Source organism: Dendrobates tinctorius, unplaced genomic scaffold (assembly GCF_039654945.1).
Source record: "Dendrobates tinctorius isolate UK_male_01 unplaced genomic scaffold, ASM3965494v1 ptg000071l, whole genome shotgun sequence".
Classification (NCBI taxonomy): domain Eukaryota; kingdom Metazoa; phylum Chordata; class Amphibia; order Anura; family Dendrobatidae; genus Dendrobates; species Dendrobates tinctorius.
In genome coordinates, this window is record NW_027361739.1 from 7,759,956 (window position 1) to 7,778,894 (window position 18,939).

Below are 18,939 nucleotides of genomic sequence, written 5' to 3' on the forward strand. Positions count from 1 at the left end.
TACCTCAGTATTTGTAATCCAAAACCAGGAGAGGAACAATCAGAGGAAAAGTATAATAGAAACCCGTCACCACTTCTGGATTTATCACCCACTGCTGGTTTTGGCTTAAAATTACTGAGGTAAAATACTGATCAAAAACTCAATCTGTGAACGTGGCCTTAGAAGAAAATGACACCAAACTGTTTTCTGAGTTGCATAAATGATGAGAAGTCTTGGTCAGTAAGAAAATAATGGTGCTTACAGAGAATGTAAAAAAACCCCAGTGCAATCTGCAGGCGGCGTTGCACGGAGCAGGAGGCAATGAGCAGATTGATATATGGCTTTGTGCCATATATGGGTAGTGCCACTGAATGACTTAAAGCCTTCCCTATATGATTGTGCATACAGGAACCGCTGTCATGATGCCCGAAGCAAGGCAAGTATTTTCCACGCCCTAGCCCATGAACCGTTTGCCCTCCCTGGGTCTTTTTTGCCTTCAAACACATTAATTATAATTAGAGATGAGTGGATCAGACATATTTCAGTTTCTGTTTTCCCTGGAAATTAGATTAAATATCCCATATTATGCTCAGAGGTATCCTCAGACCTCGGAGCATTGTAAACGTTACATGTAAAAATGTAAATCAATACTTATACTTACCTCACTGCTCATCTCTCCGGCCACTCCCGCTGATCACTGACTGCTGTCCGGTCCTTTGGCCCAGTGTTCACTTCGAGCTTGGGTCTCTGGCTGTGATCAGTTCCTGGAGATTGTTTACTCTAGGCCAGGACTTCCCATTGTTAGTAGGCCCTGGAGTTTAGTGAACAATGGGGTCTCCTAATGGCTGAAAGCCCCAGCCTAGAGTGAACACTGTGCCGGAGATGCAGCATAACGGAGGTACGGAGGACTGTCGGATAGTGGCAGGGAGCAAAAGGGGATGGCCGAAAAGGTGAGCGTTGCGGTATGGTTGTTTTTTATTTTTAACCTATTATCTGTCCTCTACTGTTCAACAAGAAGGCAGCCTCAGCTGGCCACTATTTTTCTGAATTAGCATGGAACATTACAAAACATCTATATTCTCCAGAATGTGGATTTTTGTAAAATTCAAGTAAAATTAAATCCTATAATTTTAATAGAAGTAAAATATTAATGTAATCATTACCTGTGCTTTGCCCTTCCAGCTTTCTTTCCATTTTTTAGCTGAAATTGTATTTTTTTAATTACATTTGTCATTAATTTCTGTATGTAACAATTTTTTACCCTAGTCCTATATCAAATCCTATCCCTAAACCTAACCTTAAATTTGAGCCTACAGATGACTGTACGAAAACTTGGGCCTGTCACGCTCTCAGTCTGTGGACGTGACTGGCTCCGAGAGCAGCTCAGGGTGTTCGTCAGGATTGTCATATGTGTGGAGGAACTCTCAGTCATTTGCATGCACAATTCTGGTCCCTAAATTGGACCATAGAGGGTGCATGCTGCGATTTCTTTTTACATGGACACTTGGTCCATTAGAGGAAGTGATCATTTGAACAGCCCCAATGACTAACAAGGGTTAGTGCGCAGTGCGTGTGCCATCCGATTTAAAATTGGAAAGCACAAATCTGACTTTTGCGCTTGTCTGAATGAGTCTTTTGCCTAATCTAAGCCCTAACCCTAACTCTAGTTAAGGTTGAAAAGTGTAAACATGAAAGCAGGTTCTAGTAATGAAGGATCACAGTGTTAAATCATGTGTACTGCACTGCATGATTTAATACTGTCTCCTTTCCTTCATCTTGGCAACTATATATATAGTAGAGCGCAGCAGTCGAGATGGGCTTATCTTAGGCTGTTGTGCTCTGTATAGCGATGACAAAGCTCACTTCATTTTACTCTATTGTCACTTCAGTTGCGGCCTATGCAGAGCTCAGCAGCTTATGACAAACGTGTCTTGCCTGCTGTGCTGTAGATAGGCAGTGCTGGACAGGCACTCACTGCACCACTCCGAGAAGAAGTGGCATCAATTAATTGGCAGGTTGCAAATTTTTTTTCCCCAACAGAATTTAGTTCTTGGAATGAACTTCCCTGTAGTCAACCATGCAACACTGAGCTGTCAGACACTAAGTAGAACCACCCACTGTACTCCTAAGAATTCCAACAGGGATTTAAACAAATATAATGCAAATTATATATATTTTTTTTTTTTTTACGACAAACCAACAAATCTATTCAGCTTTTCATAATCTATAACAAGATGCCTGTAGATCTGACATAATTTTCAATATAGATATCCATGGCTACAGTGCTGTGCTGCTTGGTATAGATTAATCTTCACACAGGATTGTGGTGCATAAGAGGATAGTAGTTTATCAGTTGATGCATTTCCGAGATGTAGCAACTCCTTTTTCAAGTCAAAATTCTCCTAATCTGTCTATATCGGAATGCAGGTCATAGAAAGTTAACTAAAATGTTACCTTGATACCTAGGGTAAGATGTATTTTTTCCCAATAAATCCCCATTTTTTTATTATTTAAATTAGTTGTTAAGATCTATGGGCCAGCCATAGATCTCCCTGAGGATTTGCCTCCAGAGATTATTTTAAATTAAAGGGGGTATTACCAGTGTGAGACATGTAATGACTGACAGTTTGGTCTCCTGATTTTCCTGCAGAGCTGAATGTGATAACAACTTACCCAGTACAGCAAAGCTAAGTGTTGTCATATTATAAACACCTCTCCCACTTTCTATGACATTTATGTCCTTATGAATCGCTTAGGAGGGTAGATCCTACTCACAGATTCCCTGTAAGTTTTCTGGTTTAGAAAACCCATTCCAAATAGAAAGTGTACATAATCGTCACTGTGGAGGACATAACCCTTCTGTGCACTATGTGAGCACGTCAATGAACTATGTAATTCCTAATTCCCCCTGTAGTGGTGCAGGTGAGCCACTTAATTCTTGTTGCTGGGTTTCCCCACAAATTACAACCTACAATCAACTACTTGTTGAAAGACAACAAAAAGCGAAGCTCACAGCCACTTCTGTGCATGTCTCCCAAAAGGCAGCAGTCCACCCACACTAAATGATGGGGTAGTAATGCCTAATTTAATAACTTACCTAATTTATTTCTTCTTCAGAGGAGCCAGTCATCTAAATGTCTTAATATTACTGTGCTGCAATTATCCTTTTCTGCTTTCTCATACATCATGCTTTCTTTATGCAGGAAATAAAACAATTCCATTTGTTACCTCCTGAAATGTCTCTTTAATGTGTGAAAATAACTAACTGCACCTATCTATATTAGAATAATGTTGGCGATAACCTGCCGATTTTGTCACGAAAGGGAGCTTCTCTTCCATAATAGATGATCTTGGGCCATTTTGGATTTCAACACCTGATCTGCAGCCAATTTCCCTCTTACTAACAAAGAGGAAGAAGACTAGAACTCTAGTGCCACCTATAGGAAGTAGCAATCCTAGAAGTCAATGTCGACCCTTTAACGAGCCTTGTCATGTGACTAAGGTTAAAAGCCAAACCAGGATCTCAATTTGCAGACACTGTTTCGGCGGCTGCCCCTCGTTAGTGCAAAGTGTGATATCTGGTTTGGCTACGTGAGAGGTGTCTGACCGGGATCCAAGTAGTAACGTTTAGCCAAACGTAGAGCGACATGTCAAACATGCCGAGATAAGGAGACTTTTAAGTCGTAATGCTCCTCTGGGAAATGTGCGAATTGTCTCTTCAGAGAGGAAGAGGACTAGAACTCTAGTGCCACCTATAGGAAGTAGCAATCTTAGAAGTAAATGTCCACCCTTTAATGAGCCTTGTCATATGACTTAAGATAAATGAGAAGACACAATTTGCACTGACGAGGGGCAGCATCCTGAAGCGTAGTGTCTGCAAGTTGAGATTCTGGTTTGGCTTTTATCCTAAGTCATGTGACAAGGCTCGATAAAGGGTCAACATTGACTTTTAGGATTATTACTTCCCATAGGTGGCACTAGAGTTCTAGTCTTCTTTCTCGCTGAAGAGACAATTTGCATGTTTGCCAGTGGAGCATTGCCGCTTAAAAGTCTCCTCATCTTGACATGCTTAACTGTTGTGAATTCGCTTTCTGGCCTACCTCTGGTTACTGCTGAAGGTGGTGGAGCTGGTCAGGTTGACGGAGGGGTTGCGAGTTCTCTCTCTGGATTCCCTCTGGTGGTTACTGGAGGTAATGGAGCTGATCTGATTAACAGAGGCTTGCCACCTTGTAATGAGGATGACGATTGGAGATCTGGGGTTTCAGACTGGATTTATGACAGCTGACTCCCTCTATCCCTGCTGGTGATTTTTTTCCTGCCTCCTGAGGTCTTAGTTTCCAGCTCAGTCCATGCATGCTCAACTACACGTAAGTGTTCTTTTGCTATTCTGTTCACATTTGATCTGGTTTTGTCTATTTCAGTTTTGTGTGGGTCAGTCATCTCCGGCTGGGGCTGTGCTGAATCACCATCCATATGTTACTGCTTGTGCCAGTTTATTTTTGTCCCTTATTAGATTGGCCTCTTTTTGCTCTGCTTTCAGAATATACCAGAGTGCTGATATATGCTGATATAGTGGGCGAAGTTGTGCGACTTCAGTATTTTTGCATCAGACGTGTTGGACCTTTTTGCAGGGTTTTTTGTGTGATTGCAGACAGTGTCTTTCCTTTCCTGTCCTGTCTAGTCAGTGTGGGCCCCATCGTTTGCTCAGTCTATTTTCCTACCTGCGTTTGTGTTTTCATCTTGTCTCACCGACAATATATGTTTGGGGCTATCTATTCCTTTGGGGACTGCTATGGGGCAGCTTAGATTTCCCCTTTCTTGCTTTAGGCTTAGTTAGCTCTCCGGCTGTGCCAAGGCACCTAGGATCATCGTAGGCACGCTCCACGGCTACTGTTACCAACCTCTCTGGTTTTCTGTGGCTTAGCTTGGGCTTGCTCTCCTCCTTGGTGACCCAATCATAACACTTAACATGTCGCTCTAAATTTGGCTAAATGTTACCCCTTGGATCCCGGTCAGACTCCTCTCACACTCCGTAAGGAGAAACGTTATCCCTTCGTACCCCCTCCTACTAACATGTGCCAGTCATAAGGAGTCAGTGAGAACCCCACCATGTTTTCTGCTTGCACTCTCCTTTCCTTCATCATTATCTGCCCTCTTCTTATGGCCTCTTTATTGCCCTCTCAGTGTATTCCTGCTAATTATATTTATTGCTGAAGCTTGGGGTTTCCATCCATGACCCTATCTATTTGGCTTTCTCTCTAAAAGTGGCTGCTGTTTGTGAATGATCTCTCTGTGATGTATAACGACGATCCGGCCCAGGCTATGTTTGCTGACTCGAAATGAGGTGTGCGTGCCGATAGTCACAAAACAGTCTCATAAAACAAAGTGCCTCATAATAACTATTTATGAGCTTACAAAGCTTGCCGAGTCACAGAGGTCTCCTGCAACCTACATTGACAATCTTACCATATCTCTCCAGAATATCTCCCAGACTCTCACATTTCCCTATCATAAAAATTAGCAAATCAAATTTTCCTGAACATCTTATACTTAAAACACATTCCTCGTAAAAACTGCATCTCGAAGCACTTTCTATGAAATTAGATGGACCAATAAAATAAACTGTAAGCAAGAATTAGCATTGTCACTAGTCACTTGACAATTACAATTAGGCGCATTAGGTGGGATTCAGCATTGTTTAAAATAAAAGAAATAAATGGCAATATCATATCTGTGTCACATGAAGTGATAGATTTGGGAACAAACTTTTATATCTTATGTTTTGGTTTTCATTTTTTTTTCTTTATTTTCTTTTTCATTTTTTTTTAACTAAGACAACCTGCTAATCCATTGGACAACACTAAATAATAAAAACTTCTGTATTGCACTGTATTCTCCTTCCTGTGTCCACTTTTAAAACCCTTAATAAAATATAAAAATATGACTTTTGGCTGCTAAGACAAGGAGGTGGGTGATAGTTGTGGGGTGACATATATGGCTTTCCTCTCAGTCTTATAGATTCCACTGTTATTTATAGTATCCAAAGGGTAAAACACCCAAGATCAGAGTATATCATAGCCAGCACCCTCTGTACATGGACTCGTCTCAGCTCCTGGGCCCACATTACATACTTTTTGCACAAAGGAGCTGTAACCACAGGTGAAGATTAGGGATTTCTTGGATACATTGCTTTTCAAAAGTTAAGTCCATGCAGGTTAGAGATTATTGGAGATGACCGTCTAAATCAGATCAAGATCAGAATGCAATGCTACCTCCACTGGCACCTATAAAGATGATCAGACATTGATGCCCTGTCATGAGGATAGGGCATCATTGTAAAAGTAGTGGTCGACCACTTTAAACCCCTCCATATATTTTAAATAGCTGTTGGCATAACGATAGTTTTTCTGATCGTTTAGCCAACAGCTATCTCAATGACATTGCCGGTCACAAGAACGCTCAACTGGCCGAGGATTCGTGTTCTCTAAGAGAGAGCCCCTGCCAGGCATCTGTATTAGCAGCTTATCTCTTTAAGAACAAAGAGATCAGTAGTTTGAAATTGGACATGCCAGATCCTTCTGTCCCCCAACATCATCTATTGGGGAACCGTCAGGAGACCTCCCATTCTCATTAGACTGGTAACCAAACCGATCAATATTGTTAAGTTAGGCTGATGTTATTCTAATGTGTATGTGGTTCTTTAGAGCAGACAGTCTTAACATGCGCCAAATTTATGCTGTCTGATAAATTTTAGTCCATCTTTAGACTGTCTAGTCTCAGTTCACACCACTCACAGTCTTATTCTGTGCAAGAAATTGAAGCAAATTTTTGGTGCATGTTGTCACATCTCAAGCCACATATTTTTTCCATTGAGCCGCAACTTCTTGTCAAATAAGGCGTAAAAGGTATCTAAAAGACATAATTTAGTGTATGTGCAACAAAGCATGCAAGCCATTTTTTATGTGTAAGTTGCGTCAGAATTCTGTCACATTTAGCTTAGTAAATCCCCACCGTTGTGCTATAGTTTATCCTGTATTTATTTGTAACCTGTCTGAGTACAGCACTTGGTAGAACTCGAATTGCTAAAAAAATTTATATTCTTTATGTGCAATCAGCAAATTACAAAGACTCATCTTGTTGTGTTAACCTAAAAGAAAGAAGATCAATGGTTTTCTGTAAAAATCACGATACAAGAGATCAAAGAGATGAGAAAAAGACTCCAGAAATCAGTTGTCACCTGTCATATTACTGGAACTATGCCAAGCATTGAAACACTTTTGCTTTAACTTTGTATGAACATAAGAAATGATCAGTATATGGTGCCCTAGTATTACATACAAGATTCATATAGTCATATGTAAATAAAGCTGACATATTGTATAAGGGTTGTCCAGTTCTCTTGGGCCCATGGGTAATAGAATCTTAAAATCCAAGGAGTGCTACTAGCCCTTCATATAAAGGTTTGCTTCTCTCACCCTTGCTTGTGTTCTTTACATGTACCTGTGGTACTGTTCTGTCCATTTGTTTATTTGTCCTGCTGTGCTGGGTCTCTACTTGTTGTCAGTACCACCAAAGAAATACACTGGGTGGGACAGTGGTGATGGGGCAGGCTGCCAGCATTGCTAACTCCAAGGCCATTTCCAAGTGTGCACCATACCCTGACATGGAGGGGCAAAGAAAATCTCCCTCTGATGTGTCAGGGAGTAGTGAAGCTGAAGATCGATCCTAAGGCTTCACTGGGCTGCGGTAATTAGAACAGTGAAGGGGCCCAACTTCAAGTATTTTTTGAGAAGCTATAAGGGAAGCAGATACCAAAAAAAGTGACAGGGCTTTTGTGTCTCACAGTGTAGCCTGAGTCAGCAATGTAGGCAGAGTGTCACATGTTTTCTAAGACAGATTGCTCTCCATGTTGCCCTTGTTCTCAAAGATTGCTCATCATGCCCCGCTCTCCTACACATACTGATCACTATACCCCTCTCTCTCACATACTGCTCCTCATACCCATCTCTATCACACATACTGCTAACCATGCCGCTCTATGCCCCAGAAAGCTCCCCATGCCCTTGTCTATCACACATACTCCTCACCACATTCCTCTCTGACACACATACTCTTTACAATGCCTCTCTCTCACATGTACTACTCACCATGTTCCTTTCTCCCACACATGCTGCTCACCATGTCCCTTTCTATCACACTGGGCTGTTGGAAGAAGATGAACCAGAACAAAGTCAGCAATTCTCTATATACTTTAGGGCCGGAACTATCGGGACTGTCACCACTGTTGCCGGGGGGATGACTTATCTGAGTGGAGAGGACCTTTGCACTGTACAGTAGGGGGTGTGGGGAAGATAAAAGGGACTGAGCGTGGGAACAGGGGAGATTTGGCGGGAAGGCAACAAGAGAAGGTTGACTCCCTCTCCATTGCTCCTACTGCGAATGCCACATACTCAAGCTCCCTTCAGATTGACTTAACATCGGAGAGCGTCCTGACTGAGCTGCCCCTGGGTGTTCCCATACTGGTCTGGTCCTTATCACCCGCAGTGAAAGATACTTTGACTTGCCCTGACCATGGCGTTAGAGGTTCGCACGCCGCCGTGGCCTGCGGGCCTACATGCTGCTCGTGTTCCGCGACATCCCAGGGGAATCGACAAAAGAGACTGTTCCCACATTCCTATGCACTCAAACCAAGCAAGCCTGGATACATCGGAACACTTGAGAGACTGTGCATTTTGTTCCTCCGCGACAGAGCAAGAGACATTGTTCACGGACTACGACACTGGCGGGAGATATTCCAGCATCTCCCCAACAAGAACTTCAAGCGATAAGTTACCTCTTTCGTACACCCCCTTTCCTCAAAATATTGTGTTTATTGTGCAAATTCTGTTGTTGCGCTCAGTGTTCCTGTGCCATTTCATTGTTGATTTCATCTCCCTGTGCGGAGTATCCCTTGCATTCAATATCCTGTTTAAAGTAAACTCTGTTAACCCCTTCACTGCCTCCTGCTCTTCACTGCATCCAACAAACCTCACTTCTGGTTCTTTTACACTCTAAATGTCTCTCTCTCACATATACTGCTCAGTGCTCACCATGTCCATCTCTTATATACAGTGCAGAGCAATAGGGTATAATGATGTTTTGAACTTTTGACTTTCATGCTTCATATCTAATTATCCACTTCTGCTTGGAACTTGAGACTGCCATCATTTTATAGACAATCATCTTGGCTATCATCTTGGCATAAATTTAACTTGCAACTAATTAGCATATGACTAGCTATGCAGATTGTTGTCATGTCACTGCATTGTTACTGTTTTGCTCCTTAAGATCTAAATTTTAGCTTTTATTATTTTGTTAGTATTTTTTACATACAGCATTGGCTTTCAACACTGCCTGAATCCTTCTGGGCATGCTCTCAATCAGATTCAAGCATGTGTTGACTGAAATCTGATCCGGGGTCTCTTTTACACGTTCCCAAAGTTGGTGCATACTGGTCGACTCACTTGGGTATCTATACAGTTTTTTCTTCAAATCTACCCACAATTGTTTGATTGGGTTGAGGTCTGGGGACTGTGGGGGCCAATCCAACACCTTTACTTCATTGTCATTGAACCATTTCTTTGCCAAATCTCAACATATGCTTCATGTTGTTGTCCTGTTCTAACACTATGTCATCTTTTCCATACCTATAATACGTGAGTGAATGAAGCAACTCATCTTGTAGGATACTCACATATAACTAAGCATTGAGACCACCATCAGTTCTGGTTAAGTATCCAATTCCTTTGGCTGTGAAACAACCCCATATCATCAGACTATCTCCACCAAACTTGATATTTCCTTCAATTTCTCAATCCGTTAGCCCCTTTTTCCCTTGTTTCTTTCAGACCAACTTGCACCTATCAGAGCCTAGTTAATTGACTTTTGTGTCATCGCTCCAAATCACCTGTTTCAAGTCTTTAAATGTCCACTTCTCGTACTTGTTTGCAAACTGGAATCAATGCTTCTTATGATAATATTGAAGTTGAGGCTTCTACACTTTTTTCGGGTCACCATTCCAGACATATGGTATGTACTGTCATAGCACAGCGCTTTCATCAGTGTCTGTGATCTCACCATTGTGAAGCAAATGAGCCACTTTGTCACGTGTACCTGTCCTGTGTGACACGACCCGCAGGTCAGTAACTGAAACAACAAGACTGTCACGTGTACATGTCCTGTGTGACAGTAACTGAAATAACAAGACAAAAGGGGAACACCGGGGAAACAGTTACAATGGTGGGCCCTGCAATAGGGAATGGGGACGTGGAGACCTCCTGCACTCAGCTCATATACAAAAAAAAAAAAAAATCAATCCTTAAAAGATACTTTATTGACCAATCATTAAAAAGTTTTCAAAACTTCAAAAAACAGGCAAACAAAAATAGGCTTTTTTTTCAGGGATAATTCTAAGTTATTACCCCTGTGTCCCTTGGCCATATGTTCTGACACCCTCTTTCCTCTTTCTGGGTGAAAAGTGTAGGGGTCAGTAAGGGTCAGCAGAGTTCATCACCGGATTAGCTTTCAGCAGTGGCTCGACGCCTCAGTGCAAGCTGCTACCTTCAATCTTTCTCTGCTGCAAACACCGGGCACCAGATCAGCCTTCAGCAGTGGCTCAACACCTCAGAGCCAGCTGCTAACTTTACCGTCTATCTCTGCTGCAGACACCAAGGCAGCAGAGTTCAGCAACAGATCAGCTTTCAGCAGTGGCTAAACACCTCAGAGCCAGCTGCTAAAATCACCGTGGTTGGAATCCACAAAGGACCTGCTATAACCAACACCAGCTGATACACCAGGTGACCTCATATAGCAAAGGAGGATTGGTCACCATCAGCAGAGAAACCAAAGACATGTAATAACCCCAGTGACCACCGGGGGCAAAAGGTAGAGCAAAGAAAACTATCAGACATGTAATAACACCGGTGGCCACCGGGGGCAAAAACCCATATTAAGGCCCCAAAGGAAAAAAAAAGGTTTAAATGAGGGAATCCAGAATCTGACACAGATCCAAGAACTGGACTGTGACACACTTCCACTGCTGTGTTTTTGGCAATTTTATTAGCCGAGAGACAACTATCGATGAGCTGGATGATGCTGTTTCTCTTTTCTTGGGAAATCTTCTTCATGGCTGCCCCTCGATTTGAACCAATGTGTGACGGACTCAGCTCCTGCTGAGCCCATTTTTTGAGTGGACCCTCTGGGTCATGGCACCCACCCACCGAGGGCGAGCTTACCTTGTGAGAATCCATCCCCTATACAGGGAGTGTCAGGGGCAAGACCAAGGGGGTGAGCCACCACGACTGCTGGGACCAGATGGCCGGCTCAGGGGACACTAGACGAGTGTCTGACGACAAGGACGAGCAGGAAGCAAGACAAGACGTAGGTGCAAGGTAACGTCATTAGGATAACTCAGGATCACATACAGTGTAAACAAGCAAAACGTGCAAGGTGCGCGCGTGGGCACGCCAAGGTCCATAGCATGGTATGTGCCAGGTGGCACGCCTAGGTACAGGTAACGGCACGGTGGCATCGGACTCCGGACTGCTGGCAACGATCGACATCATCAAGGCATCAGGCTGTGGACATCAGCTCCGGACGTCAGGCCGCAGTCATCCAGCTCATGATCTCTGGCAGCGATCGGCAGGTTCCGGGCATCCGGCAGGCAAACCAGGTTCCAGGCAAGGAGGCACGACAGATATCCGGGCATGGTCCGTTATAGGGAACACACCGAGGTCCAAGGCTAGGTGCAAGGCAAGGTGCGTGTGTAGGGGACACGCCAGGGTTCAAAGCTAGGTGCAAGGCAAGGTGCGTGTGTAGGGGACACACCAGGGTTCAAGGCTAGGTGCGCGTGTAGGGGACACGCCAGGGTTCACAGACGAGACAGGGTGCGTGTGTGGAGACACGCCAAGGCATGAGACAGAGTGCGAGTGTAGACACACGCCAAGGCACAAGGTATGAGACAGAGTGCGTGTGTAGAGACACGCCAAGGCACAAGGTACGAGACAGAGTGCGTGTGTAGAGCCACGCCAAGGCACAAGGTATGAGACAGAGTCCTGAGCGTGCAAAGGGCACGCCAGGGTCAGGCGAGGCAGAGTCCTGCGCGTGCAGAGAGGCACGCCAGGAACAGGGTTCAAGGACCAGGCAAGACAGGAATCAGAGCAGAGCAAAGTTAACAAAGAGTTGTGCAAGAGTAGCACGAAAAGGCACAGTGCGAGAACCAGCGTGAGTGCAAGGGAGCACGGAGACCACGGCTGGGAGCGCCGGCAGGTGGTACTGACGATGGCAGTTGCAGGCGGGCACGACTAGAGGCGGCACCGCCGCGGGGCCATGCAGCCAGACCACTATAGCACTGAACGGGGCACGGCTGAGGCACACAGGCGAGCACGGCTAGAGGCGGCACGGCTGAGGCACACCAGGCAGGCACAGACGACCAGGCACGTGCACGAAGCCACAAGGCAGGGCTAGGCAAAGACACAGGACAGTGACATGTACAGACAGTACGGCAAAGCCTAGTGCGAAAAGTGCAAGGGCGCACGAAACATCAGGGACAATACAAAGTACAAGGCAGAGACCTGCGCATGCAAAGAGCATGCCAGGGACAGGGACAGTCTAGCAGCGGAGCGTAGGCCGAAGCCCAGAGCCGGGCCAAGGAAGGACCTTGGGACTAGACAGAGCACAGACGAGGCAGAGTCCTGCGCGTGCAGAGAGGCACGCCAGGGACAGGCGAGGCAGAGTCCTGCGCGTGCAGAGAGGCACGCCAGGGACAGGCGAGGCAGAGTCCTGCGCGTGCAGAGAGGCACGCCAGGGACAGGCGAGGCAGAGTCCTGCGCGTGCAGAGAGGCACGCCAGGGACAGGCGAGGCAGAGTCCTGCGCGTGCAGAGAGGCACGCCAGAGACAGGCGAGGCAGAGTCCTGCGCGTGTAGAGAGGCACGCCAGGGACAGAGACACAGAACAGAAGCAGACAAGGACTACAAGGCAAAGCAGAGCAGGGACAGAACATAGCACGAAGGACAACACAATACATGGCACAAGACAAGAGACGGAATACGAGCACGGAGCGTGTGCAGAGATGCACGACAGAGCAGAGTGCAAGGGCACAGAATAGAGGGAGCCCCCCACAGACCAAGCAGCCATGCAGGGACACCACACAATACTCAGGCCCTGAGCATAGGAAGGGGCGGCCTGATATAGGGCATAGCACCTCCTCTTCCAGGTCAGGACCAGGGGAGCACTTCCGGGTTCAGATCCACAGGATAACAGAGCACAGTCACATGATCAGAGTTTCAGATATGACGAGATGATTGCAGAACCAGACAGTGCAGGATCCAGGCAGGAGCACATGATCAGGAATCCTAGACATGACGAGAAGATCACAGAAGGCAGAGCAGAAACGCAGGCATCCTGCAGCTCAGACATGAGGTGAGTGTGCACACTGCTCTAGTGAACATGCAGGACAGCAGACAAGATATGCGCATGCACATCGCTCCAGGAGTTCTTGAGACAAAACAGACATGGCAGACATGACACAATGACCTTTCATTTGGGAATCAACCTAATAACACACTGAGCTATTAGAGAATGTGAGAACAGGTTGTATGTTGTAGTTTTCAGAAAGAAAAATATTTTTCCACCACCAGGAGCAAAACAGTAACAATGCAGTGACCTGACAAGAATCTGCATAACTAATCATATGCTAAATATTTGCAAGTCAAATTTATGTATGAGATAGCCAAGATGATTATCTATAAAATGATGGTAGTCTCACAATCAAAGCAGTAAGTAGATGATGAGATATGGAGCCTGAAAGTCAAAAATTCAAAACATTGTTGCAATTTTGCTCTTCACTGTATACTGCTCACCATGCCTTTCTCCCATATATACTGTTCACCATGCCACATATGCTCCTTACCATGTTACCCTCTACCACATATACTGCTAACCATGCCAGTCTATGTCAAACATACTGCTCACCATGCCCCTCTCTCATATATACTGCTCACCACGCCTCTCACTCCAACACATACTGCTCAAAATACCCCATGCTGCTCACCATACCCCTCTTTCTAACACATACTGCTCACCATGTCCCCCTCTCCCAAACATACTGCTCATCATGCAACTCTCTCGCATGTACTGCCTGCTCACTATGCCTCTGTCTCCCCCCACATACTTCTCACCATGCCCCTTTCTAGTATGCACTCCTCACCATACATTACTCTCCCACACATACTGCACACCACCTCACATGTACCGCTCATCATACACCTCGCTCCCACACATACTGATCGCTAAGCCCTTTTGTCTATCACAGACTGCTCCTTATATCACAATTGTTTTAACACAAACTATTTATCATGCCCCTCTCTTTCCCACGGACTGGTGCCCATGGTCTCCTCTCATCACATAGGCTGCTCCCAGTGAACCCTTTTTGACACAGACTTCTCCCCATTCTTCCTCTAAGGCCGGGATCACACTACCGTGTGTGATGAGAAAAACTCGCACGAGTCTCTCGCATCAACACCGGGCACTGCCGCCAGCACTCAGGACCGGAGCTGCGGCTACATGTATTTCTACTAGAGTTTGGCTTTTACTTGTCTAGACATTCCTTCGTGAGGAATTTTCCAGAATGACAAAAACATGGCTTTCCAAAACAAAACCCCACCTGCCCATAGGTTGTGCATGATATTATAGTCCAGTCCCATTCACGTCGAAGGAACTAAGCTGCAATAACAGTCATGACCCATGGACAGGTGTGGAGCTGTTTCTTGAAGAAAGCAGTCGTATTTTTGCAATCATGGGCAACCCCTTTAGCTATGCAACAGGAGTGAAAACAAATCTTCTTGCATTGTGCTCTAAAAACTAACATATTGCTTTAAATACTAGTCTCTGACGTATGACACCCTACTACACAAAATAGTACACACACACTTGAGACTCCAGTAGGGTTCCAAATTGTTATTTCCAGAGTTTTTCAAAATAAGGGTATTACTTTACCTGGATGGGGGATAGCATTGTTTTGGGCTGAAATACAGTTTTATAAAAGCATTTTTGAAAACTATCACATACAACAATGCTAAGAATTACGTGGATAAAATAAACTGACATCATAGATCCTTAGACTCAGTTCACACTGCAGATATCATGTTTTACTATGATACGGAAAGCATTTTTCCACTTTATGCTGTAATACTGGGGTAACATACACTGCTTGTTGGATACATATTATGTGATAATTCAATATACAACTATCATGGACTATTCCTAGTGACACATAAAGCCCAATCACTTTCCAGTAATACCTATTACGGGAAGCATTTAATTGCTCGCTCAGGAAACGAGCACCTGCATTCTTCCAGACCTGGTTCCATTCAATCTTAGATGGTGAACCATAGAGAAAAGGTTAGGCATGGCTGATGACTATATAAATCATCTTTTACCATCAGGAAAGGTAATGTTTTAGGGCATATGACTAATCTTTGTGGATACACAAATTGGTCGTTGAGAGAAAACAGAAAAGGCAAGTCAAAAAAAAGAATTCAGAGTAATGAACTCAAGACTAAATGATTAAAAATGTTAAGAAAAAAAGATAATTTGCACTTTTTTTCAGTATTTGAGGAATACATTTTTGAAACTTCTAGAATGACAATTTTACTAGATGTAACAGAATAGGTAATAAACTCACAGTGGAGAAATTGTGTGGGCCGCAGGCCTCTCCCCGATATCTACAAGAAAGCAGCATGTCCTCAAGCTGGTGACCCAGTCTGTCCATGAATCCAACACTGATCCCATCAAAGTCCCGAGGTGGCAGAAAAAGCCGGAAATCGGCCAGTTTTTGGAACCACTTCTGTTTGTCCTCGGGCAATAACTCTGATAGAAGTGGACGAGTTGTACGATTGGCCAAGAGGAGACCCAACCAGTAACCAGCAAAATAAAGGTCGCTTTTGCTGAGACGGTGAAACCGTACAGGGTTGTTGTTGCAAAAGGTAACTGCTGGAAAAGCCAGTTCCTTGCTCCATTCCAGTTGTACCCGTGTGTGAGACGGAAAGGATAACCAGTAAAGCAGCCTGTTGGATGACCAAGATAGTAAGAGTCCCAACGACGTGAAGAAGGCAAGAAACCAAAACACTCTTCGTTGAAATGCCAACTTTGATGAGCATATGTATTTTAGGCCATGGAGCTTGGTGTGCTCTAAAGTGGGCAGCGATAAGGCACGGCGTTGCTGTGTCCGTGAATAACATTTGGGTGGCACTGGTTGGGCATCTCTTCTGGCTGCTCCTGAGGGGCAGCTGCTGGCTGGAGCCCGAACCCTCTCCTCTCGATTCATGACACACCCCCAGGGACTCACCAGCAGGGGGGCATCTCGCACTGGGCATCGGCAGCACAGCTGGGTACCACCACCCCCTCATTCATTCAGTCAAAGGAATGCCCAGACTGCTAGCTAAAATGCAAAAGCCTAGCAAGACCGATGATGGCTGCTAGACCAAAGCAAAGTTGGCATGCAGGGTAGCCAGTGTCACAACCAGCATCCTAAAAACACTCTCTCCATACAATCCCTGCTAGTATTCTATATAGTGCTGTCTCCTTTTACATGTCAATCTCTTGGGCAGAAGCTCAGAAAGTAATGGCAGTCATTTCACGCTTCCCTATCTCCCTTTGTAAATCCGCAACAGAAACCTCTTTAAATGAATTCACGATAATAGCACACAAGCAACTAGTTGTCTCCCACACACTTCAGATAGGGAAAGACATTTCTCTTTTTCTGGGAAGCCAGATTGCCATGACAGTGAGAAGCATTTAGAGAACATGAGAAGCGATAGAAAAACCACCTTTTTCTTCTGCCAATTCTTAGCCTTTGGAGAAGATAGTAGGTGAATAATTAAACAAAATAAATTAAACCCATTACTGATTATCCTGGCACTAAAAAATCATGTGTGCCATTTCCCACTGCAGTTTCTGCTGTTAATTTACAGATTTCCCTTAGAGGCTTTCCAGGCATGAAATACTATAGACTACAGGTTCATCATCCTGTCTATTTTGCAGGTCATAAGAATTTGAAGCATATCATCCTCCATGGCATATATTTACTTTCTGTGTTCTCCAAGGATAAAGAATCCGGTATGGAAAATGTAAGTAGATCACCCACGGCAGCATCGGAGCATCCTAATTGTATTATAATATGGGGAAGGTTTGTAGTGTGCAGCTGCAACCGGTAATGTCAAGGCTGGAAAGGTTGAAAACTTGGCAACGATGTCTCGGCTCTTAGGTTGATTACCCAAGACAGATTCCTTAGCTCGGTGCACTCAGTCACTAGATGTGATATACGCAGGCAGACAAATATCCATAGTTTTATCCAGATCGCTCACAACACTTCACATCCAACAAACTTTCCTCTTCGAAGCAGAAGATGGGTTGGGTGAGTTCAGCACTGCGGACAGCTCCATTAGCATCAGGTCCTCCTCAGCCCAAGCAGATGCAGAGCTCTTGACTTCCCAGTATTAGATGTGTTCCCCAGACAGACAGACAGCACTCAAAGCTTCTGTCTTGGTACAGAATACATTTTCTGTTGGCGCTTGACATTATCTACATGCAGCGATGCACATCTTGGCTGTAGGGCAGCATTCCACCGCGAGGGTCAGTCTTCCTAAGTTGTCACAAAGAGCTGGCACATCATGTGTCCCTCTCTCATCGTCTCTGCTGCACACAGGCATCTCTATTTGTGCACCAGTGCAATCCTGCATTACCGTATTCCTCTCAGTACAACAGTGAGCTCGGAATTACCAACAAGCCAAGAATAGAAGCACTTCTACTCGACTCAGAGCCGAGACAGCACAACGCACCATGCCCCAAAAATACCATCAATTTATTGCTTTATACTAGTTTCTTACATTGTTAAAACTATCACATCCTGCATTCAAGGAATCAATTAGTACTCATCCAAAGAGAGAGATTTTACTGTTTTCGGCTCTACTTAAAGTAAAGATTTTTCTAAAAAAGAGAATTAAAAATCATTTAATTATGTCAGGGACATATCATGCAGAACAATGGACTGTGGTCACCAGGTCACTCACGAGGGAGGAAGCTTCTGCTTATCTGTTTATTGCACAGTATTTGCTCTTGAAAATCTCTTGAAAATGTAAATTAGATTAAAATTGATTTATGGGGTTCATAAGTTTATGAGAAGAACACTGGCATAAGTTAAAGGGGTTGCCGGGGACATTATTTTTATTTTTTTGCAGGATGAGCTACAGGCAAGAATTAGGAAGAAGTAATAAGGAATGTTTGCTTAGTTTTGCTTTGCCTTTTTATTTAATTTAAAGCATTCCAGTAAACTGTATCTGGGCTGGAATCCAAAAGTAATAGATCCCACCTCCACTATTTTATATGCTAACCAGACTCCAAAAGTTTTAAATTCCGCCCCCACAATCTTATATTTTGATTAGACTGCAAAAATAACAAATTCTGCCTCCTGCCATATTATTTCCTGACCAGACACCAAAAGTAATAGATACCACCCCAACACCTTATATCAAGGCCAGACTCCAAAAGTAAAATATTCTGCGCCTGCGTATTATATTCTGACCAGGATGTAAAAGTAATAGATCCCACTCCACCATCATACAGCTCTGGCAAAAATTAAGAGACCACCACCTCAAATCCCTGTCATGGGCAGCCCATTCTCCAGACCTGAACCCCATTGAAAACCTCTGGAATGTAATCAAGATGATGGATAATTACAAGCCATCAAACAAAGAAGAACTGCTTAAATTTTTGCTCTAGAAGCAGTGTGAAAGACTGGTGGCAAGCATGCCAAGACACATGAAAGCTGTGATTAAAAATCATGGTTATTCTACAAAATATTGATTTCTGAACTCTTCCTGAGATAAAACATTAGTATTGTTGCTTCTGAATGATTATGAACT

General features: G+C 44.2%; 1 protein-coding gene across 2 annotated transcripts in view; it reads right to left on the minus strand.

Annotated features, from left to right (window-relative positions):
• The window catches only part of ASIC2 (acid sensing ion channel subunit 2), a 1,315,134-nt gene that overhangs the window by 591,138 nt on the left and 705,057 nt on the right, over positions 1–18,939 (minus strand). Inside the window, exon 1 of one of the 2 annotated variants that reach the window (XM_073582365.1) lies at positions 15,702–17,752. The exons of the other annotated variant lie outside the window; for it this stretch is intronic. Within the exon in view, the coding sequence (XP_073438466.1) occupies positions 15,702–16,343 (642 nt within the window). The 5' untranslated portion in view covers positions 16,344–17,752. Of the gene's footprint in view, positions 1–15,701; positions 17,753–18,939 lie in introns of those variants that run through there. 2 annotated transcript variants of the gene reach the window in all.